Source organism: Protopterus annectens, chromosome 1.part0 (assembly GCF_019279795.1).
Source record: "Protopterus annectens isolate FY-2018-M chromosome 1.part0, PAN1.0, whole genome shotgun sequence".
Classification (NCBI taxonomy): domain Eukaryota; kingdom Metazoa; phylum Chordata; order Ceratodontiformes; family Protopteridae; genus Protopterus; species Protopterus annectens.
The window spans coordinates 1,833,992,953-1,834,018,536 of record NC_056725.1 but is presented as its reverse complement, the minus strand read 5'-3'; the positions used below and the strand labels follow the sequence as shown (position 1 = coordinate 1,834,018,536).

The following is a 25,584-nucleotide window of genomic DNA, read 5'->3' as shown; positions in this document are numbered from 1 at the left end:
TAAATAGAGCAGAAGACATATCGTCATCATTCAATGTAGAATAAGAAACTAAAATAGTATATACTTAACTGTGAATAAAACTTATTAAAGACATACACCCCTCCCTCTCACCTTCATGTTTGCCGATCTTGTAAGCAATGCTTAGAAAGAAGGAATGTTTAACTGTATGGAAAATACACAGATCTAGCTCATCACATGATCTGAAAGGAATTTGAGATCATTCTGAAAACTGAAATTTTCAGAAAAGGACTGCAGTTCTGTGAAAATATACCCCCACCCCAGAAACACATACAAAAGGCAAGGCATTTCCAAAACATTGCTATTAAAGCAATAAATCATTGATCACCACAAAACTACCCACTCCCCTCTGCAACATAACTAACGATCCCCAAAATACAGATCCACCTCATATATCCCCCAAATGTGTACCATATTAGAATGTGTATCTTTTGTTAGCACTTTTTTGACTTGTACAGCCTAGTTTCTCTCCCAGATGGTTGAGCAGTGAATGACCGAGACAGAGTACCTTCTACCCACCTCACTGCTCATGTTGTCTCAGTACAAGTGACTGACTGAACAATACAACTTTAGTGGGTACACTAGCTTCCTGCAGCTGGCTTAGGCACATCTACACTCGTACACTTCACAACCTTTTGGCAATTTCACGGCCAAATCCACCAAAATGGATCAACTGCTTGAATACTTTTTGTAGTATTTGACCTTTCACTACAGCACTAGTCAGTATGAATGTTATTCCTATAAATTAAATAAAAAAGAATATCACATCTGCAAATGTTAAAAAAAAAAAAAAAACTTACCCACATTCATAAGGCATCTTGCAAGTACATTTTTTCTCAACAACTTTCTCCCAAGGATTACATGTCGGTTTTTCATCTGGTGCCACAACAGGAGCTAAGAAAAGACAAACACAACAATACTTAATTAGAAATTGTTTGCCATTTTCTTAATTGACTTTTGTTAACTGGGTAAGCATGTTAGACATAAAGGCACAAAGTGTCAAATGAAGTGCAAGAAAAGAAATGCAGCAACCAAAAAGGCAGTCTTAAAAGGAAACAGGTGTACAACAGTCTGAGAAATAGCATCATTAGCCAGAAACCGAAGCGTAACCAAAACATGCTCTACATTTATTTATTTATGAACACAGAAATTCAGATAAAATAATGCAACTCACTGGTATGGTACATGCAGTTAACGTCATCATAAATTAAACCATACAAAAGGAGATAAACATAGGCTGATCCACAAGGTACAGCAAGAGTGATATATGGCTAGTAAGTGCAAGACATCAGTACGGCTCTGAATAAAGGGATATCTCAGCAGTGTAAAACATGAAGAACAAGCAACTTCTTAAAGCTGTTAACATTACAGGACAATTGTTCAGAGTAAAATGATGGTACAAGAAATTCTTTATGTTGATCGATTGATGATGTTACCCAACAGTACAGAAAAGTGAATACTCCACTGTGGCACTCACTAAATAAATATCAACTGAATGACATGTTCCCAGAAGAAATAGGACAACTGGGGGATAGCAGCATTCATTAAGGTCATAGGAATAGTAAAATAAATTTCAACAAATTTCAAGAAATTTCAGAGCCATGCATGAAAAAAAAAATAGTGTTAGATTTCTGGAATGAAGGAACAGTGGGCCAGATTTTTGGAATGAAGGAATAGTGGGCAAAGGTTCAGGCTGTGCGAACAGAGGACTGTTCAGTCCATAGAACTCAACAGTAAAGAGTGGGATAGAAGTGAATGACTCTGAAACATGTTATTGGTCTAACAGCCTGTTAAGAAGGGGGGACTCAAGAGCATTATGCAATGTACACCTATGAGTAATGCAGGGCTTAGCAAGTGCAGGAATACAGGTCATTTTATTATAATGTGCATTTAATTGAGAAAACAAGGACCTGGATGCTCCACTTTACAAAACAGAACTCCGTGTTGGGAAGAGAGGGGAAGGTGTCCCTAAAATGGCTGTCTGGAATGCAAGCTTTAATAATGTTGGCTACTGCTAGGCTTAAGGTGACGGTAGATCTACGGTCTCACTTCAGGCAGGAAGGTTTACAGGCCTGATTAAGAAGCCCGATATTGAAGCTCAGCAGAGGTTCTCCTTTATCTATAATGGTATAACTCAGCCAGAATCATGCGTTCACAAAATGGACTGCCATGTGATGACAGATCCTGAGACACTGAATGGAGGCCTTACAAGCAATTAATCGATTTGGTGAGCTGCAATAAGCAAGATAGTTTAGTGAAGCTGTCCCTTGCAGAGTCATCTGATGTACTCAGCAATCTAATGATGTGCTGACATTAGGCTGGGGGCACTGCCATTAATAGAGCTTGGCTTACAGCTGTCCAAAGGTCTTTCAGATAAAACAGAGCACTAATAAAATGTGAATCTTTAAACTAGCTGCATGCATACAAGGCAGTTGCAGTAGCATCTGCAATAGCACTAAGGTGTTATTTATGCACTCGAGACAAAAAACTGAAATCTGTATCTGGCTCAATGATTAACAACCATGGCAGTAAAATGTTTTAGCAGTGATCCATTAGTGGATATGTATATCACAGGATTTACCCACAGTTGGTGTGGTTGGCTCACAGGGGTGATGAAACACAGCCGACCATGGGTATAATCCTGTGATACCCATAACCACACCCAGGAATAGATTATTGCTATTATACAATTACATTATTTAAGAAAGAAATTGCTTACTTCCCTTAAATAATTTCATTACATGACAGCACTTTAGTGTTCTTCTGCGTCCTCCACTAAACACTGATGTACAATACATGTGTATGGCATGTATGTCTGCCCACTTGCACAGTTTGTCAGTGAAGTGAGAGGCAATGGAGAAAACAGCAGATTCTCCACAGTGGTGTATATTTTAGCTTCTTACCTAATGAATTTTGGACAAAGGTGGTTGCTTCAGACACTATGGGCCAGCTGACCCGGGTTTGCCTAGCTGCTTGGGTGACTAACACAGCAGGAGGGAGGGAAGGCTGTCCCCACCCTGGGAGGAAGGGAATTCATTAGTGATGTTGTCTAAGGGGGAGGCATGGTCCAAAAAGGAGAGATGGATGCAACCAGTGAGCATGGTGAGCAGAACAAGGGAAAAGTGGGTAGGGCATTTTAAATTTTAAAAAAGCACCAGATGGAAACACAGACACCTGAATTCCCTTAAGATCCATAGCCCAGCAGCACTGAAGCAAGTCTGGGTGGTAGGAGGATTCTGGTAGAACTTGGGTGGACATGGGGCTCAGGGGGTCAGGCCAGTATAGAAGAGATCCGAGAAGACTAAAAAAAATTAAAAACAAAATTGACTTTCTCCCATAAAATATGGGGAGAAAGAACCAGTTTTTTAAACATTATTCTAATTCTCTTTAAAAGGAAATAGAAGAAGATGTTTTCTACTTACATGCATTTTCAGAACACAAGGAAGTATAACAGTTGTCTGGCATTTAGAGACTACTTCTCATTGATTACTAGAAAATGAGAAACTTTACAAGAGATACAGCAAAAATATGAGGAAAAAAAGGGGGCATTTTGCAAAATTCTGAGTAGGTATGTTAGAAAAAGTCCAACTAGTCCAGCTGTACTTTAGTGGACTTGTTTCTGTTGCAATACACTTGATTTATAATGGGTATGCTTATTGCAAGTTCCAATTAGTGTGTATGTGTTTGAATATTAATTGCCCTTTATTGTATAATTCTGAATTGAGGAATTTGCCCAATTCTGCTACCAAACACCAACAACTCTTTCTGAGTCTCAAGCTAATTATGCTTTGTAAGACCATTAACCATTATTCTGAATTAAATTAAGCTCTGTTAACTTGCTTTGAGGCAGAGGTTCCTTTCATAGCTTAACACACGTTTTTAAGCATCCCACCCAACACTGAAACAAAGATGCCAAACAAAACAGGAAAGTCCATTTTACTCCATCTGTAATGAATATGCTCATACTGACTATGCACACATTCATCCTATTTGAGCTCTGTTTTGTTTGACCTGCAAACCTGAAACTTCAAACCACTGCATGCATATAAAGGGACTTGTTGCAGAACATCTGTATCATCTGGGAGTCAACAACACATTAAAATATGACCCTGAAGAACACTGGCATTAGTATTAGGGAGGACATACAGCAAAAGTGCACGCATGTCTTAGAACATAGGAAAATAGCTTGGAAAGGATAGTGTGCTGTGACTTTCTGCAGATTAACAGTATAGATTTGTAGATGACCACTAGATACACATACAGATAAAATATGTGATTATTTTGTACAAAATGATTGGTGGAAGGGGTACTGTAAGATTAATGTTTATAATATGAGTTTTGGGTATGAAACTAACAAAAATGATTTTGGCAATGAGTGACAAAAAATAATCCAACAAAGACTGCTATCATACCTCAGAAAAGGGTGATAATCTAGTTAACAGGATGTAGTGAAAGCAAAGCAAGGGAATGAATATTCAGATGGTATTCAGACACATATGAAACAAAAAATCATAAATGAATACTTAGTTAATTTTATAACTGTTAGCTTTAGACACATTGGACTGTTTGAGTTTTCAATGCCAGTGTCAGAAACAAGTGACCGACCAATAAGTTCAGTGAATCAAATCTATGTTCCACATACGTACTACTGTTAATAAAAGAAAACAGACATCAATAACAACCTGTTCTGCATGTGATTTGCATCACATCTGGAGACCATTGGAGGCTAGATTCACAAAGTAATTCAGACGCTGGGCCAACCAGTTGCTTGCCAGCTGAACATGAAAGTGTGATTTTATCTCCGATTTGATAACTGTGCTTCAGTGGATCACCTAAGACTTCAGACAGCAGAACTGGAGGAAGACACTGAACTCCTAGAAATGAAAAACAGGGTATTAGAACTGCTGAACAGTTATTTAGATATTATAGAACCATCATGGGAACATATAAACATGAGGTAGTCTTCAGAGAAAAGCTTTCAACCCAGCAGACTGTCCAAATTTGCAGCTAGTCTCCTTAATAGAGGTCTGTCACCTACCGCTCTTTCTTCCTCTTCAACTTTTCTCTGTCTTTCCCCCATTCACATCCTTTTTGTATATGCAGACAAGTACTGTATTATCAAGCAAAAACTAGTTTCATTGTAGCATAGCATAGTACTCGTGTGTGTGTGTGTGTGTGTGTGTGTGTGTGTGTGTGTGTGTGTGTGTGTGTGTGTGTGTGTGTGTGTGTGTGCGCGTCTGTCTTGCCCCATTCCTGTTGACCACAAAGTTGATGTTATACGATCTTTGGATAGAATCCCTTTCTAAACTGGGGTCCATGAAATATCACAACTGCCACCTTTCTCTGGCTGCCATATTCCATTTGTCAAATTCTTGACAAAAATAAGGCTGAGGATGTCAGTTCTACTGACAATCCCAGACATATTCCATCATTTGTATATTATTAATTTTATTATGTATGTATGTAAGTAGGTGGACTAAATGACAGTAGCCTTTTTTTTCAACTATGAACTAATACAAAGATTCATAGGTTTATAGCAAGCTAGCATTATGTTCATCACATTAGAGTCTAGGGACCTAAGTTTTGTCTGTGACATAAACAGAACATGCTGGAGAGACAGAAATGTGTCCCAGAGACTGCCCCTCCTATGAAACAGGTTCCCATACATGTGAAGCTGAGTTTATTTATTACCCAGTTTAAGCACAACCTTGAGAAGTGGATGGGGAATAGGAAAGGAGGTAGCTTATAAATGCCTGGCCATCAGTGTCCTATTTGGATGCAGGACATCATTACTCTTTCAGGAAAGCTTGGATAGACTTATAAAAGCCCCTTGGATTGTTAGCTTAATAACAGTCTATTAATCTATGAATCTTAGCAAACAGTGTCAGTAAAAATGATTCCTTAAAGGTGAGGTAATAATTCATAAGATGGTGGTAGGAGGTAAAGCTAATTTGGAGGATACAAACAGAATAATATTAACTTGGATTACATTAGAAGGAAGGGAAACAGGGACAGGATGGAAGAAAAGAAAAACAGAGAAGAAAGGGAATATTGAGATGTGGTAATGTGTAGTCCATCACAGTCAGAAATTTGTAGCCAATGACCATTGATTCCTGGTATGAAATTACATGATCCCATTCATTCATCCAACTGAGTTTGACTGTTACTAAGAGTTTACACTATCAAATATGTAAAAAAAGGCTTGCTCTATAGGTGAGGGAACTGCGGAGTGACGCATTTATCCCTGAAATGAGATTTGTTGACATTTTGGTGTAGAACTAGGTTTTTGGAACTAGTATTAAGTGAGGAGTTTTTCTTAATGAGAAAAAGGTTGCAGACAGTAAGTTTGATATATCTCAGTGGGCAAGGCATAGATCACCTCTCAAGGGTCTATAAGCAATAGACAATAAGGATGGGTTTTTAGTCTTTCTAAACAAGAGCAGGTCTTTAAGACTTTGGCTCTTTTGGTTAAAAATGAAAAGGGTCTAATTGGGAGATAATTTTGGAGCTATACATGGAGCACTGTAATCTATGATAGGTTGAATAAGGGCAAAGTATAAGGAAATTAGGATGGATGGATGGGATCTCGACAAGAACTCATGACAGATTAAAGGACAGAAGCAGAAGGAGTTTTCTGTCAGTATTAGAGAAATGATGATTAAAGGACAGTTTGATGTCCATGTATGTTATGAAATCCTGGCTCATGCTGTAGTTCTTAAGGTGAATTCCATTTATATTATACTGAGCAGGAGAGCTAGCATTATTAAACATCATTATACTAATTTCTACATATTTTGGATAAGATTGAGATTACAGAACAGGTTACTAGTGTAATCAAAGCCATGTTAGAGTATCAGTGAAAGTGGGGGACTCTACATTCATTCCTAGTTTGCATCCATCTGTGAATTCAGTTAGGCAAAGGTTATTAGCTGTAAATCTAAGCAAAGGAGAACATAATACACAGCAAAATATAGAACATAGCTCTCGAAAAAATAAACCACAAACAACACACAAACAAACACCCCACACACATACACAAACACCATAATGAGGACCAGGGAAAATGTTAAACCAAAACATTATTAGCTACCAAAAATATAGTCCTGACAAAAGGTTTTAGCTGGAGCACAGCTTGCATGGTAGGTTAGTTAAGTAACTTAGTGTGTTAGATATCATTTAATCAGCTGTGAGGCTATGTAACTCTCTAGCACAAACAGTAACATATTACTTCACTGCATTGTATAAATGCAGGCAGTAGATACTGTCTGGTAGCACATTATAGACCATGGATGGTCCCACATTCACTAATGACCTTATCACAACAATTAACTCTCCACATATTAATAATGACAGCAAGAAGACAGTGGCAAAGTAGACTTACCTGAAATATACACTGAATTTTATCTCTAATTAATGAGGGACAACAGTAAAGGTTCAACACCTTCTATATTAAATTACCAGAGGGCAGCATATTTTTTTAGGCAACTGGACACTCACCTGTTCTTGATAGGTTACAGAGTGATGTTTGCTTCTAAGAAAATGAATCATAAACTTGATAATTTTCTTTAAGGCGTGCTAGAGATTTCACATCTTAAGACAATGAATTCACAACTATAATGGACACCTACATTCTAGAGTAAAAATAAATACACTTTTATAGATGCAAAACTAAATTCTTTGGTCAGTATGTTGTGCTTGACATGTCATTCATGTACATGGAGAGAAAACAGGAAAATGGGTCTGATCATTTGCCTAGATATTTAAACAGCTGGACATTTTCAAGTGAACCAGAGAAGACTTAGCATATCAGAAAACGTTTTCATGTATCAGGTATCATGGATTTAGTTTTTTTTTAAGTTACACTTTAATGCCACATGACCAAACTATTGGGTAACTGTGTAAATCCAGTGACAAATGTTGATGAATCAGATAATGTGAGTAACCAGTAAACATGATAGCCATGTTTACATTTCAAATCATTACCCTACCAGAATATTTTCATGGATCTCGGCCAATGAGAGATGAAGCTGTCCATGTTTACTCACAGAAGGATAATTGGAATAAAATGGAACTACACAGACAGCACTGTAGATTCATATTTATACAGCATATAACCTTACTACTGGTTTTATTCACAGCTCTGAAAAGTGAAAACACACAGTCGTCTAACAATATTGACTACTTGTCACTTTCAAGCTCAATATGGAAATAGCTGTACAGCATGAAATTATGTGAGGGATGCTGATAATAATGACTGTTTATTTAGCACACTACTTGAGAAAATGAGAAATCGTGCACGCTTGGAGTAATTTGATGCTTCCAGTGTCTCTCCAAATGTATGACCCTTATATTAGGCTGCATAGTTGATTTTGTCCTGAAAACAAACAGATTTGGCTAAAGTCATACTTACCTTCTGTGAAAGAGCTAAATTAAGAAAGCAGTAACCTTGTCCATCTAAGTCAGGAACTACTCATCTATTTTTTGAAGATGGAATATAATGGACAGGCTCACCTCTCCACCGCTGAGCCTATTTACATTTGTGTGTGTGTGTGTGTGTGTGTGTGTGTGTGTGTGTGTGTGTGTGTGTGTGTGTGTGTGTGTGTGTCGGTATACTATAGATATATATATATATATATATATATATATATATATATACATATATACATATATATATATATGTATGTGTGTGTGTGTATATAGGGGTTTGTATGTCTGTTCTATGTATATATACATATATACCTGCATGGAGAGTTAATGCGGTATTTAATCTAACTAGAGATAGACTGGCCTGGACACTTGGGATACTCTGCCCCATACCTCTCCACTATACATAATTTGCCTCATACTTTTGGCCTGTTACTGATAAAGTTGTGGTTTACTAGGAAATCATTGCCAAATCTTTTTGGACTGAATCAGAAAATAATGACAGACATCTGAGATTCAGACTTCACATGCTTCAGAAAATTCATGCTAATGCAAAACCTGTTATCAACTTTCTAAGTTGGTAAGCACAATACTTCACAAATGTCCCTATTTTTGGGCCTTTATCCCCTCATTATTTATGGCTTTGTCCAGATTTCTTACTCTAAGAGATTGAGAGCTATCCTCTACCCTCAGACACAGGCTGTGTGACCAGTTGATACAGCTCTATGAAAATGTAGAATGACTGGCTACACAGCGAATTCTAATATGAAAAATACAGAAGATAATGAAGGTATTGTACACAACTATCTAAAGACTTGCTTACAATGTCCAAAGAAAATGTAGACAGAGTTATACAGCCAAATGGTTGTACCAGAGACTGTACAGAAAAAAGGAACAAAGGAAAGTATTGCAGGGTAGTCATAATGCATAACCTAGCACCACAATAAGGTAAATCAGAAACAGATAGAAAAACAAGGTTGTGGATGTTGGACTTTAACAGAAACAAAGCGGTGTAAACTGGACTTATTGGAAAATAAGGTGGTGCATTCTCCATTGTGCAGGTGGTCATGACATGAGTCAATTTGAAGGCCATACAGATCAAACCTGCAGAACGGTGGAGCCCATGCAAATCAGAGGTGGAGATTAAAAACTGTCAAAAATAAGTGCATAGGTGCAAAGTTACCGCTTATGAGTAGGATCTGTCACAAAAAGAGATGAGAGGTATGGGAATACTGGAAGAAAGTGGGCTGAGATTCAAGAAGCTGTTCTCTAGGCTCCTACTTCAAAACCAGTAAGTCAATATTTACTTCTGGTTTAGCAAAGAGTTAGTGAAAAAACAGCTGAAAAAATGTTGATCATATAAGGTGTTCCCCTCTTCCACAAGTACACACTTAAATATAACACAAAGAATACGTTTGATCAATGTTTCAGAATGTCAGCTTATCTGGAAAAAGATTTAGAAAAAGTTTATAAATTGAAGCATGTAAACTCTTAAGACTACTTTTCAGCTGTAACTCTGTTAAAACTACTATATAATCATGTGACTATTATTTTTAAAAATGTTAGTGTATTAACAGATTATACAACATGCTGATTAATGGGGGTGTACCTTTCATGGTTAACCTGTCACTCTTATTGATTTGTGAGGGTATGTAGAGGTTGAAAGTGAAGAAGGGATAGAGGTGACCAAGGTAAATATTTAATGATTAGCATTCCATATTAGGAAGGTAAATGGTAACTACTGCGATGGACAGTTTTGCAAATATTTAATGTAGTGATGCAGGATGTTTCAGGACTTGCTGTCAAAATGTGGTATGCCTTCAGTATAGTGAATGTGGCCATTACAACAAGGAAAAAGTTAAATGAGATTTAAAAACCAAAGTACATAAGCACACTGGAAACTGACCACCAGGAAACAAAGTACAGTTGTGTACACTTACCATAAATATAGATGTTCAAGTGTATTCACTGTTGCAGTCATTACATTTGGGTTATCTGCTTGCAGGTAGCCCGCAGTCAGCCTGATTAACAAAGTCTTGGGTCCTGCATCGGTTGCTGTCCCTTTTTCCATGATGTCAGGTCGTCAGGGGTATAAAACATGCAGTCGACGCCATTACATCAGTTTTTCTTGCCCCAGATGTCAGGTGCCCCCCTAATGGGAAGCAATTAAATTTAAGAGTACAAAGATATACTTCCAACAAAAAAGCAAATACACCAAAAAGGCTCTTAAGCATAGTAAAGGAAAGTAGAGGTATAGCCAAAAGAAGTTAGCGGGCTGGAGGGAGGGTAACCAAGACTGCAACAGTGAATACACTCGAACATCTACATTTATGGTAAGTGTAAACAACTGTACTGTGTTCTTTGTGTTTCACTGTTGCACTCATTACATTTGGGTAGATTCCTAAAGCTATGGTTGGGAGGAGGAATTTAGATATCATTAGGGCCAGCTATAATGCCCTGCAAGACTGCAGTGGCAAAGCCAGCTCTGGATTTAGAGAAAATTAGCAAATGATAATGCTTAGGTTCATATGTTCATACTAGGCTATCTGCCCTAGGGCATTTATAAGCCTAGCCAGAGTGTGTTTGGCTTTCGCCACCCATTTTAAATTAATTCTGCTATGCCCTTTTTCGAGGTTAGTATACTGTGCCTCTGTCTAACAGTGACACAGAAGTGATACCCAGGGTAAAACTACGATCTCCCATCCACTCATCAAGATTCCTCTTGAAGAGAGTCAGTGAGGGACTCTGCCTAACCTGGACTAGGATTTTATTCCAGAGTGAAGGGAGCCTCTGGGTTATGAATCTGTCCCTCCAGCATGTCCTATTTATTTCAGTGCTGAGGTTCAAGTCTCTCGAGCGCGTAGCTCAATGGGATTTGGATTTTCTGAGGTGCTGCATGTCCATTAATACCGGGTTGGACATGGCTTTATATGTCAGGCACAGATTGCCTCTGAGCAGGCGGTATGCCACTGAGTAGAGCTGGAGTTTCTTTAACCGGGCAGCATATGGCATCTGTTTGAGCCCTTTGATCCTCTTGGTGAGGTACTTTTGGGGTCTTTCCAGTTGCTGCAGGTGTCTGGTAAGGTACATCCCAAAAGGGGCATTGTACTCAATTATGGGCCTGATGAGGGATGAGTAAAGAGGCACGATGACCTCCCCTGATCTAGATGTGAATCCCTTCATGATTAGGTGGGCTATATAAAATGTTTTTCTAACCGCTTTGGCCACGTGGTTGTCAAATGAGAGATTGCTATCAACTTGGGTCCCCAGGTCCCTAATTACTTCTTCTGTACTTAATGGATTGCCACCTATGTGGTAATTTGTGGGCACTTTGTTTTTGCCAAAGGGGATGACTATACACTTTTTGGCGTTTAGCTTGAGGCCATTCTCTGGCACCAGTTGTCTGTTTCTATGAGGCCCTTTTGGAGGATGCTTGTGTCAGCTGGAGAGTCAATTATGGCGCCCAGTTTGTAGTCATCTGCGAACTTGGTCAGCCACAGTCCTTCCGTGTTGGCCTGTACCTCAGAGAAATATATAGCGAACAAGAGAGGTCCCAGGACTGAGCCTTGTGGGACGCCACTTGTAACTGGTTTGGAGTCTGACATGGCTCCAGCAATTCTAACCATGTGGGTTCTGTCCTTGAGTCAGTTTGCAACCCATGTAGTGACATAGGGGTTTATACTTAAGCTGGTGAGCTTATCTATAATGCCCGCGTGGGGTATTGTATCGAAGGCTTTTGCGAGGTCCAGGTAGGCTGTGTGGACCACCTTCCCCTTGTGAATGGCCTTGGTGACTGTTTCAAAGAAATCAACCAGGTTTAAGAGGCAGGATCTGCCCTTAACAAAGCCGAACTGGGTAGGATCCAGTGTCTATAGGTCCCCAATATCTTTATTTATGAGGTCCATGATGATCCTTTCCATAGCTTTGCAGACTAAGCTAGTCAGGCTTATGGGGCGATAGTTTCCAGGATCCGTTGAGGCACCACCTTTGTGGAGAGGGACCACTGTTGCTGTACGCCACTCTTTGGGTACATATCCTGTAGTAAGGCTGAGATTGAACAGTAGTTTTATGTTTGGTTTTAGTTCTTCTTGGAGTTCATGTAGGACGCAGCCCGGGACACAGTCTGGTCCCATTGATGCTGTGTTTTTTGCTTTGGAGAGGGTGGCTCTTACCTGGGCATCTGAGATGTCAGGGGGGGGGCAGCACTCTGCTGGGATATATATTTGCCCTTTTGGTGGAGAGGGGGGAGAGAAGTTTGCGCTGAACCTGTCAGCTAGGATGTTGGCAGTGTCTGGGTTCGGTGTATTTTTTGTCATTTTGGACTACTTCTGAGCATATCTGAGAATTCACACCCAGGTTCCTAACATAACTAAAGAAAGCCTTGTGATTATCCTTAGTGTCCAGTGCAATTTTTCTCTCGAAGCTGGCCTTAGACGATTTTATGAGTGCCCATAGTTTTTCGCTAACACTGATCAGAGATGCCTTCCCTTTTTGGGATTTTGCTCTATCATGCAGTAGCTTCCTCCTCTATTGTATAGTTTGTTTATGGCTGGGGTCCACCAGACAGGACATCTGCCTTTGGAGGATTGGGTCTTGGTTTTATTTGGGATTGCATGATCCATGCATTCCTGAAGGTGTTCATAGAATGCATTTATAAAGGACTCTGCGGTCTGGGCTGTATATTCCACAGGCCCGGGGGCTTTGAAGGATTCCAGCTCTGTTTTGAGGAGTGTGAAATTTGCTTTAGAGAAGTTTTTTACTGTGGTTTTCTGGGTAGGGGGTGGGGTTGGGATGTGAATATCCAGTGAGATTAGTTTATGGTCTGATCTTACCAGTGGGGGATACACTTCTGGTCTGGAGCATAGAGTCCCCATGTTGGTGATGATCAGGTCCAGTATGTTTTCCCTTCTTGTGGGAGTGGTAACAAGTTGTTCCATAGCATCTGAGTTTATAAATTCTAGGAACCTTTGGGCTAGGGTGTTGGAGCTAGAGTAATGCTCCCAGTCTATGTTTGGGTAGTTGAAGTCGCCCAATATAATGGTGTTTGGAGAGACCTTCATATTTTCCAATGTTGTCAGGAAGGCCGAGTGGGGTTCCTGGGTTTGGGAGGGTGGTCTGTAGCAGGCTATAAACTGGAAGGCAGTTTTACCCACTGTTAGTTGCACATGGATAGTCTCTGATGCTTCGTGCTGTGCCACCAACCTGGAGGTGTGGGTATCTTTGACGAATATTGATACTCCCCCTCCTTTTGTGGTTCGGTCCAAGTTTTGGGGCCGAAAAGCATGGTATGAGGTATAACCTGGTAGTGCTGGGGTGCTCTTGGGAGCCTTGAACCAGGTTTCTGTTACTGCACAGGTATCGATGTTCTCCATCCTAAGGAGAGTTTTGAGGGCGTGCATCTTGAGGTTTAGACTTCTGGCGTTGAGTAGCATTACTCTTAGTTTCTTATCCCAGCTTGGTAAAGGTATGTACAGAACTCCAGGTAGCAGCTTCTAGGATGTCCCTGGTAGGGACTCCTCTGAGAAAGGCTGTAGAGGTAGATGCAGCCCTGGTGGAGTGAGGTCTGATTCCCTGGGGGATAGGTTTTCCATGGTGCTTATAGCAGAAATGAATGCAATGGCTTATCCATTTAGAAATGGTTTGCTTTGAAATAGCCTTCCCCTCTGCCTCAGCAGCAAATGCCACCAGTAGTTGTTCAGATTTCCTTTGAGGTTTAGTCCTGTTCAAGTAGAATCTAAGTTGTCTGTGCACATCTAAGGAATGCAGTATCCGTTCCCATTTATTCTGTGGCTTGGGAAAGAAGGTTGGCAAATGAATGGACTGATTAAGAGTCACACTGGATACCATCTTGGGCATGAAGGATGGATTGGTTCTGAGGGACACCCTGTCCGCATGAAAGATGATGAAAGGCTCCACTGCCAAAAGGGTCTGTAATTCAGATACCCTTCTAGCTGAAGTAATTGCTAAAAGGAAAGCTGTTTTCCAAGAAAGAAATTTTAAGTCTGCAGTAGCAGCTGGCTTGAAAGGAGGTAGAGTGAGTTTCTCACGACAAAGTTAAGGTCCCAGGCTGGAGTTGGAGCTCTCCTGGGTGGTCTCAAATTTTTGGCCCCTCTGAGGAATTGCTTGAGCAGTGGATAAGAGAAGAGGGGAGGTTCTGTGTTATAATGAGCTGAAATGGCTGAGGCATAGATTTTAATGGAGGAAAAAGACAGGCCCTTGTGAAGCATCTCAATTAAGTATTGTAAAATCTGAGGTAAATTGGGTGCTGCTGTGCTCATCCCTTGAGATTGGTTCCAGGCACAGAATCTTTTCCATTTTTCAGCATAAGATTTTCTAGTACTAGGCCTCCTTGCTTCTAACATGATATCCATCACAGGTTTGCTGAGGGATGGTAAAGGAGAGATTAAGTAATTAGCCAGGCTGCAAGGTTCAGTGTTAGAAGCTGAGGGTGCAGAATCTGGTTCTCCTGCTGAGACAGCAGGGAAGGAGTCTGAGGCAGGTACCATGGAGATAACCGTGACACACTGCGCAGGAGGGGGTACCAGTGTTGGTGCGGCCAGTCTGGAGCAATCAAAATCATCCTTGGTTTGTCCTGTTTGATTTTTAGTAGCACTTTGGGGAGCAGAGGCAGAGGGGGGAAGGCATAGACTGATAGGTTTTTCTGGCTAAGGACAGAGCATCCACTTTCCAGGCTTGTTTGTGGGGAGTCCTTGTGCAAAATTTGTCCAATTGGTAGTTCTGGGGAGAGGCAAACAAGTCTATATCTGGGCTCCCCCATTTGCTTGTCAACATGTTGAAAATCCTTGGTTCCAGTTTCCACTTGTGTGGGTCCATGAGGTTTATGCTTAGTCCGTCTGCCAGTGTATTTAATTTTCCTGGCAGGATTTGAGCTTGTAGGTGCACTTGGTAGCTCAAGGCTGTGTTCCACAATGCCATGGCTAGTCTGCAGAGGGGGTAAGAATGTGTACCCCCCTGTTGATTATGTACCACATAACAGTGGTGTTGTCCATCTTTACCATTAGTTGTCCTGGAAGAATGTGGTCCTTGAAGGCTATCAGAGCATTGTGTACAGCTAACATTTCTTTTTGATTGATATGCAGGTGCATTTGACTTGGGTTCCATTTGCCCTGAATGCACTTCCCTGCCAGCTGAGCCCCCCATGCATAGTCTGATGTGTCTGTTGTTAGGGTTTGGGCAGCAGGGGGTGGTGTGAAAGGTAGTTCCTTGTTTTGGTGGCAGGCCTCTGCCCACCAAAGGAACTCTAGGCGTAGGCAAGGTATGATAGGCGTCATTGTTTCTAGGTCTTGAGAATGCTGACACCCTAGACTTTTTAGATACCACTGTAGTTTCCTCATATGTAGTCTTGCATATGGAATTAGAAGAATGCAGGAGGCCATGAACTCCAAGGCTTGCAGTATTTGTCTTGCAGATAGCAGGGTTTTTGTGACCACTTGTTTGAAGTAGGTTGTCAAATTAATTTGTTTCTCTGGCGAGAGGTAAGCCATCTGGGAAGTTGTATTCAAGCTTGTTCCCAGGAATATAATTTGTTGATAGGGTACCAGGTGTGATTTCTTTTCATTTATGGTGTACCCCAGACAAGTTAGAACCCTTTGTACAAAGGCCAGATGATTCAAAGGTATGTCCTGGCTTTCTGCCTGAATTAGACAATCGTCCAGGTATGGGTATATTTGAATATTTCTTTGCCTGCAAAATGCAGTAACTGGAGCTAGGCACTTTGTGAATACCCTGGGTGCAGTAGATAAGCCAAAGGGCAGTGCAGAGAACTGATAGTGCATGTAGTCTGCTTTGAGGCGTAGGTATCTTCTGCAAGATTCCCTGATTGGGATGTGCAGGTATGCTTCTTTTAAATCTAGTGTTGCCAACCAGGCATCTTTGCCTAACATAGGAAGTAATTGGTGAAGAGTCAGCATCTTGAATTTTGGAATCTTCAAAAAAGGTATTTAGAGTAGACAGGTCCAGGATAGGATGCCATGAATTGTCTTTTCTGGGTACCAGGAAAAGTCTCAAGTAGAAACCTTGTCCCTTTTCCTCTTCTGGTACCAGTTGAACAGCCCCCATGCTTAAGAGAGAAAGTACTTGTTTTTGGGCCACTGCCCACTGATTTGGGGTTAGGTCCGGCCACCCACTTGGTGTTGGCAACGTGTGGAAGTGAAATCTGTATCCCCGGGACACTATACTTAAAACCCATTTGCCCTGGGTAATGAGTTCCCAATTCTTTGCATAAAGAGCAGTCTTTCCCCCCAAAGGGGCAGTCAGTTAATAAGTGCTTGGAAATTTTAAAAGGAAGTCATTGAGACAGTTTACCATAGGGTGGAGTCTTATTATTCCCAGATTTGGAAGTGGAGGCCCCCCACTGCTTAGTTCTTTGTGTCCCCTGGGACTGAAACCTGGGTTTTTTGCTGTGTCTGGATTTGGCTTGAAAAGACCTGGAAGGGGCTGGAAAGGACCAATTCTTAGACGGCCAGTGCCTACTAAATCTAGAAGGCTGAACTTGTAAAAAATCTTTAACAGTTTGCATAGATTTAGCTTTATCTTCCATCTTTTTAAGAACTTCCTCAGCCTTGTTGCCAAACAGGCGGTCCTGATTTAAAGGAGTATCCAGCAATTTAGCTTTAACATGATCAAGCAAAGATTGCTCCTTAAGCCAAGCATGCTTTCTGAGCACAGACCCAGTAACAGCAGCCCTGCAAGAGGCCTTTAATGAATCAAAACCACATTGCAAAGTATGTTTTCCAACTTGTTCAGCAGAATGCATTACATCCTGTAATTCTTTATTTTCCACACAGTCAGGAATCAACATCATTTTCTGTTTAAACAGTCCAATAAAATGTTGCTGATACTTTAACATATGAAACTGGCAGTTTAAAGCCCTAATGGCCAAGGTTGCAGAAGTGTAAACCTTCTCACCCCATCTATCCAGCACCCTGGAGTCTCTATCAGAAGGAGTAGGATTTTTAGCAGTAGAAGCCTTAATGCCCTTAGGCCCCTGTGAAATAGTCTCTGGATCTGCAATATAATTTTTAAAAAGGAACTAGTGGGACTCAGGGACCCTGTACTATCTGTCAGGTTTTCTGGGAGCAGGAGGCAGGGAATCAGGGGCCAAACTAGATTCTGAAAAGGCATCATCAACAATGCTGAGGTAGGAGAAGGAAATCCCTAAGCCTCCTTTTTGAATCAGAAAAATCCTGGCTTTCCCAGTTGAAATGCTCCCTTAGAGTATGTAAAGTTTCCCCAAAAGAAAAATCCTCAGGAGGGGAAGCAGAGGGAATGGAGTCCTCTGCATCAGAATCGTCAGAAGTAGATAAGGGCAAACCAAGATCATCAGAAGAATCAGAAACAACAGAATTCTGATCAGAAAATTCATAATCAACTTCAGTCCTGGGCCTCTTGGGGGGGGGGGGGGTTGGCTAGCGCTGATAAGAGTTATTAGATCTTCAGCCATTCTTATCATTTGTTTCTTAGGCATAGAGGCCTGAGCATGTGGCCCGGGCGTCGTTATTTTAGGCGTGGATCGAGATTTAGGCCTAAGTAAAGAAGGAGGCGTCAGTTTAATATGCAAGTCCATAGGCCTGAATACACCCTCAGAAGCCAGTGCCTGCACAGCGGCTCTAGACCCATCCAAGGTACAGACATCCATGGGTTCCATAGTTGAAGCATCTCGCGGCATACCAGACTCCGAATGGGTCTCAGTAGAGGCCTGCGAATCAGAAGTAGCGGGTATCAGGGGCTGCGAAAAGGCCTCACTGAGTACCGGCAAACTGGCGACTGGCTTAAGAGAAGCGTTGTCGGCAGTTTTGGACCTCGGTGGCCTGTCTCTGTCTTTATCTTTGTGTTTTTTTGGAATCCTGGTAGTCGGATGGCTAACCGATGACATTTCTGGATAATTAAACCGAGAACCAAAATATTTAGAGGCGAAAATATACTGACGACAGAGTGTACGCTAATTAAATAAAGCACAAAACCGACAGCAAGGTACATCGTGGTCAGGGCCTAGGCAAGGAATGCAGTACGAACGAAAATCTTTATGAGGTATTTGCTTTGCACAAGTAATGCAATTATTAACTTTTACTGACATTGGTAAGGAGCAAGAAAAAGTTTCCCCAATGGGGTACTTAGCTTTAGTTGAAGACTTCGATTCTGAAACTCGAAAACAAAAATTTCAGGAGTCGGCCGACCGGCACTTGCAAACTGCTTCTGCTTTGGGCATCGCACGGCAAGAAAGACTGATGTAATAGCATTGGCTGCATGTTTTATACCCCTGATGACCTGACGTCATGGAAGAAGGGACAGCAACCGAAGCAGGACCCAAGACTTTATTAATCAGGACGACTGAGGGCTACCTGCAAGCAGATAACCCAAATGTAATGACTGCAAAGTGAAACACAAAGAACATCAGCATTTATTCTTGAGTGCAAGTTTAAGTACATTTGTCCTGTATATTAATTTGGACTTCACATCAGAAACTAGCAATTCTTGCTCAAGTAAATCCTTACGCTTCCTTCAACTAACTTGCAGTTTTTCCTTGTCACAACAAACTCACAAAGAATCTTGGCCCATGTCTCTCTCCTTCTTCAGAAGCAAACATTTCTCTACTAAGATTTTATATAACTTCCGTGAAGAGAAAGAACATCTTTCTGTAATATAACCTTTAGTAAAATACTCAAGATAAATAAGGGGGGGGTGATCAGAAAGATCTGTAATGCCACTGTACTGCTCTAACTATAGCAAATCTTTTAGCTTGACCAGGCTCGATGCTGATTAGTTATGTATTTATGATGTATTAGATTGAGCATAGGGACAGAAAGTCAGGGAAATGGCTGCATAGTATATTATCCTGGTGGGGTTAATGGAAGTCATGGCACTACTGAGGTAGCCATGCTGTAGTTGGTCACGTTACTGATGTCAGTGGCACAATGAGGTGGCATTCCCAGTGTATGTTCACTTTATGACAAAAAGACCTTCACAGCTGCAACACAGCAACTGTGAGCTGGCCATAGAGGGCTAGCATAACAATGTGCTAACTCAGTTCATTATTTAAATGGAAAGGAAAAGGGAGTTAGGAAAGTGAGAACTGGGTCAAGAGAAAGCAGAGGAATGTACAAGGGTAAACAGAAGAAGGGTATATTTTTTCTCAGGATGTGTGTCAATGTTCAACTTTTTAATAATACTGTTGGAGTGGCAGCAAGGAGCATCTAGGGGATGAAGAAGGGCATAGGGAAGGTAGCAACAGCTGACAAATAAACATAAGCTGGTGACAGAAACAGATAGGGAGGTATGGATATGACAGGGTGACACCATTGGAGAGACAGAGACAGGTAGGGGATGGACAAGTAGGGGTGGGGAACACTGGAATATAGATAGGGTATAGAGAATGACAGATAAGGAAGGGGAACACCATGATGTATGATAGGGTTGGGTATGGAGAACCTGCCTAACCAGGCCAAAGGAGACTCACCCAGATGGCAGTCATCTTTGTGGCTGCCATCATGGGCAATCCTCACCTCAAAGTGCCCAATGGATGGGGCTAATCAGCCATGCAGATATCAGCCGCACAAAGAGATACTTCAAGATCTCAAAGCAAGTGTCTAGCTACTAGCTTACCTTGACTCTGACCGTGTGCTACACTGGCTGCTGGGTAACCCACAATCACCTTTCATACCCCTTTCAACACATGGCCATAGAAGGTATCAGCAATCTGTCCAGGCACCTTCCATGCAGTAACCTCTGTCCCCTTATGGACAGGCAGATTTGTCAACTGCTTATAATGCAGCAGCAGACAGGCTGGCTGGTGCAGGCACAGGTGACCACTGTTAAACAACTTCTTAGACCACAACCGAACCTGTACAGAGAGAGAACAAAAAGTAGAGAGAGAAAAAAATATAACATATTGATGTACAGATACTTGCTTACTACACTTACCCTGCCACGTGAAGGGCCTATCACTTTTCATTAGGCAGGCCTCCCCTGCTCCTGTCATATATGAAAATTACAGTGTTTGACACAATTTGTCCCTGCCAACAGAAGGCAATGAGTGCAAAAGACAGCAGTCAAAAAATACATAGTAAATGCCCACAATGGCTATGCAAAGGGCCAGATGCACAGTGCAAATTATAGAATCATAGGCTAGGTTTATATAAGTGGCACACGCTGTTCTGGAGACTGCAACACCGTCAATCCTGGCTATAGCTGCCTCCATGAACAGATAGCACTTCCATGTTTGCAGAGAATCTTCCAGCACCACTGAAAGGATGCTCCACTGGGCCAGTCACCCAAATTCTTGCAGTTCTATGCCATCCCTACACCCTTTTGGGTTACTGAGTGTAGTGCCTAACAATGGCCAATAATGAGGTCCTGGACACTGACCATCTATTGCCTCCCCATACATGCTCCTTAAGTGTTATACCATTCATCAAATAGGACACCTTCAGTCTTGATTCTCCAGAGCCACAAGATACACCCGGCCAATGTTCATAAAATGGATACTCCAGTTAGTACTGAAGGATAAGATCCTTGACTCCCTCCAACTTCCTTCCCATGAGCACAGCTACCACAGCCATCTCCCACAGCCATTACTTCTATGTTAGCATTGTTGTCTTCCTGTCACTGTGCTCACCTCACCAATATAAATTATGATGACTGTATCTTGTCCAGCCCTCCAGCCTGTGTGGGTATGGTAATGTCTGATGCACATCATGGCCAGTCAGTGCACTGTAATGCATGCATCAGTTTTACTCTGTTGACTTTCTCATGACCCATAGCTATGAACTAGATGCTGTTGATGTTGTGTATTGTATCCATCTCTGGCACATTACTACTGCATTCAGGTTGTCTGATGATTCCTTGTCTGACTCATCTTGTGCTGCTACCATAGGTTTGTCATGCAGTACTGCACTGTTCCTATGTTGCTTTCATACGACTTTACAGTGTAACATGGTGCAGACTGAGAATATCTTAATGCAGATCTCAGGCACATACAACTGTGCGTTACCAGATGTATCCAAGCAGCAGACGTTAGCCTTCATGAGTGTGGGTACACATCTGATGATGTTCTGTGTCTGTGACACTGTAGTGTTGCATGCAATCTCCACCATGGTCTGGGCACTAAGGATGGGGATCCTCAGCTGCATTACCTACATCACACAACAGCTGACACAGTTCTAAGTAGCCTGCTGCCTACATCTTTGGGAACAGCATATTTTGAACACTGTGTCTGCTACTCTGTGTGTGTGTGTGTGTGTGTGTGTGTGTGTGTGTGTGTGTGTGTGTGTGTGTGTGTGTGTGTGTGTGTACCTACCTACTAACAGGATGACTCTGTGGAAAGTCATCCTACACAAAATGCTGATAGCATTCATACATGTGTCAGATGTGTGGATCATGCGAACTGATTAAATGGTGCACAGACACATTGTATACAACATCTGTTGCATTACAGACCACCTGCCAGTTGATGGAATGAAAGCCCTCCTAGACTATCTACTGCACTCTATGTGGAGCAGATGGGGCCTTGATGACAATGTGGGTGCAGTCAATGGCCTCTAGGACTGTGGGGAAATGGACTGTGTCACAGAATGCCTTTATAGTGCTGGTTCTCTCTTCTTTACTGTCTGTCAAAACCATATACTCTCCTTCACATGCTGCAGGATCATGTCAAGAAACTGGTATAGGAGTTTTGAAGCCAGCACCTGAGAAACTCCTAACATGTCCCCTAGTGTATGCAGAAACATCCTCACAGCAATGCACTCCTATACCACACAATCTTTTGTATCCACTGGGCCATGCATTCCACACATCACATTTGATTCAATGTGAGCACAGCACATCTACTAACTCCTGTATGGACTCTCTGTCTTTGTGGCAGAGCTTGACAATGTCATGATCATGGAGGTCATGTGCAACATAATGGACACTGGCTCCAAAAGTGGCTGCAACACATACTGCTGTGTTAATGCTGACATTAGCTCTAGCTTCATAATGCAACTGGATCTCTTGTACACTAGAAAATCCTCAAATTCAGACTAGGTGATTACCATGGCTTATAACACTACATATTTTTTTCACCATATTTAATTTTATTTCATACACAACAGCTCTCGTTAGCATGTCACTATGTAGTCATTAGTATATGAAGATTTGTCCAGCAGCACAGTCACACTCCTTACAGTATGTCTCTGAATTGCCCCTTCTCTGTGTGTCACTCTTCACCACACAGTTTTGTGTTTTGTTCTGAGCTAATTGTTTTTGAGTACCTCTCAAAGTGTGAGAAAGCATTAGTAAAAAAGGCTAAAAATGAAAAATGTGGAAAAAGTGAAACTAAACAGGAACAAGGCCCAAATGGCAAACAGAAAGTAGAAACATAAAAGGAAATGGAATGTTAAAGAAAGTAAGAATGATTGAAGCAACAATAAAAATAAAGAAGAAACTGAATCTGTGTTTTCAGAATAGATAATGAGGAATGTGATTTAAGAAGTAGAAGATGCACAGTCTAATAGCCATAGAACACTTAAAGATCAGTGCTTACATAGAATACAACAGGAGTATGTTGTATTCCAGGACATAACATACATAGGCTAGACAGACAACAGAAAAGAGGTGGTTGTATCGCCTTTCTATACAAAAACAATCTCAATTTAGAAACTCTAGACCTAACCATCCCAAACTTTAACAACACTGAAATACTGTTTACTAAACTAACAATTAATCCAAAGAAACATCTGAACATAGTGGGAGCTTACATCCCACCTGGGAACAATCTGATTGCTCTAAAACACATCCTAAATTGGACAGAAACATCCTTCTCTCAGGAAACAATTATAATGGGTGACTTTAATGTGGACTGGCTCTCCTGCAACTCTCAAAATGCTTCTGACCACATTAACCTACAAAGTTTCTCACAAACAATCCAAACTTGTGCTAGAGTAGATAAAACATCAAATAAAGATTCAGTCCTAGACTGGATTCCTTACAAACAGGCCAAACTTATTCCTACACTCTAGCTGTCTCTAAGACAGCCCCAGTGACCATATTCCAACTTACATTCTCCAACACCGAATAAATCCACAAAAACTTACCACCTACCCCAAAATCTGAGATAAGAAAACATTTATTCCCTAAGACTTCAAAACTAGTTTAAAAATGTAACTGGGCACTACTTAAAGATCACCCTTTAGATACTGAAGCTGAGTACTTTAACTCAACCTTCCTCAGTATCCTAGTATCCTAAACATCCTGTCCTCCCTCCCAAAACAATAAGGATAAAATCCAGTTATGACCCCTGGCCAACAAAAGAAACACAATCTCTATTAAAAACCAAAGATAAGGACTGGGAGAAATGGCTCAACGAAAAAGCTACAACTAAAAAACAAACATATCTGGAACTATGAAATAAAGTTAAAAACATATTAGACAGAACAAAAAGGACTATAGCAGTGTGTAAACAAAAAAAAAATCAAAGAAACCCACAAAAACTCTGGGCTGCCATCTAAAAAATCCGGTTCTTTATTGAAACTGTGAAACATAAAAGGTATAGACCTGCTGTGAGATTCAGAAACATCCTCCACACAATGGTTGGCAAATGTGTGAAACAAGCAGCCATGTGCAGGGTCTGCAAATTTCAAAGACCCACTGAGCATGACCAGGGGAGGCCAAGGCAACGTAAATGCCCATGTTACATGCTAATGGCAGTATAATTACATATTAATGAGAAACATTACTTAAATAAGTGACTCAACAGATGCATATGGTGGTAAACAATACGGCAGAGTGATTCAGGAACATATATTCCACTACTGTGGGTGTTAGCACCAATGATATTCACCACTGTAGCTGCAGCATTAGCAAACTTGTATATGTAAGAGGACTTACTCACCACTGGTAGACATGCATTTCATGCCCTTCATGACACAAATTACAGACCTCTACCATGTGGGTAGAGTCACCGTGCAGGACTTGGTCAAGATGTGTCCTGGAGTCATGGAATACCTATCCCTATGGATACAAAGTTATGTGTGGATTTTTGAATGTTAGCTACAGTTACTTTTTAGCAACTAATGAGGAATGGGAAACACATTGGGGGTATCCTAGACATCTCCTTCAAGGATACTCCACTATTACCCCCATGCCATATGCTACAGCATGTTGGGAAGTACATGCAGTTTCCTTGTAGTACAGATGAGACAGCCAATACCATGTGGGATTTTTTTCATACAGCTTATTTCTCAGAGGTAATAGAGACCACAGACTACATCCACACTGGAAAAGTCCTCACCTTGTGAAACAGAAAAAAGGAATATTACATCATAAAGGCCACCATTCCATCAATTGTCTGGCAGCCTGACTGCACTGGGTATAATCTGTAGGCCACCCAGGCAATACCCATGACTCCCACATATGGCACACATGTGACCTATATTAATAGTTTGTGCAATGTGCTCCAGGGGTATCCTACTGGAAATTCTGGATATGCCCTGGAGCCATGGTTAATGACACCAATCAGAAATCCAAACTGTGGCATACAGTGGTTACAATGATGCCCTGTCCCAACCCTGAGTCATCAGTGAACTCATGTTCAGGCTGCTGAAGACAAATTTTCACTGCACGCATGTATCTGGTGGTGCCCCACAGTATTACTTTGGCTCATGTACAAAAATATTTTCATTATGTGCAATGTTACATAAAGTAATACTGAGGAAATTGCTGCAGCAGGGAGCATGCATGTGGGATGAACATGTCCAACCACACCAAGCACTGGACAACGGACAAGATGGTGGTATAATGGAGGAGATAGCAGCAGGGGAAAACCATGCAGGACAAAGGCTGATGTAGTACACTGTGACACTGGCCAAGTGAGAGTGGCTATCCCACAGATATGGGCAAGATTAAATCATATGCATAATGGCAGCACTGATGCATGCAAACCTACAACCAGGCAATGCATATAGTAGCCACCCTATGCAACAGACATAGGCAACCTAAATTTCAAAGTACAGAGGGCAGGACATGGTTAACGTCATTTGCACAGGTGGGGAACACAGTGTGCAGTGTGTTCCATGTGAAAATGTGTGCATGCTGATTAAACTGAAATAAACTTCATGCTGTGTGTATACGATGCAAGTTGGGTAGGAG

At 41.2% G+C, this 25,584-nt stretch overlaps 1 protein-coding gene across 1 annotated transcript in view; it reads right to left on the bottom strand.

Moving 5' to 3' along the window:
* The window catches only part of C7 (complement C7), a 708,293-nt gene that overhangs the window by 178,711 nt on the left and 503,998 nt on the right, over window positions 1-25,584 (bottom strand). Inside the window, exons 15-16 of the mRNA XM_044069786.1 lie at window positions 4,701-4,892; window positions 819-912 (exon numbers count right to left, since the gene is read on the bottom strand). Of these exons, the coding sequence (XP_043925721.1) occupies window positions 819-912; window positions 4,701-4,892 (286 nt within the window). The remainder of the gene's footprint in view (window positions 1-818; window positions 913-4,700; window positions 4,893-25,584) is intronic.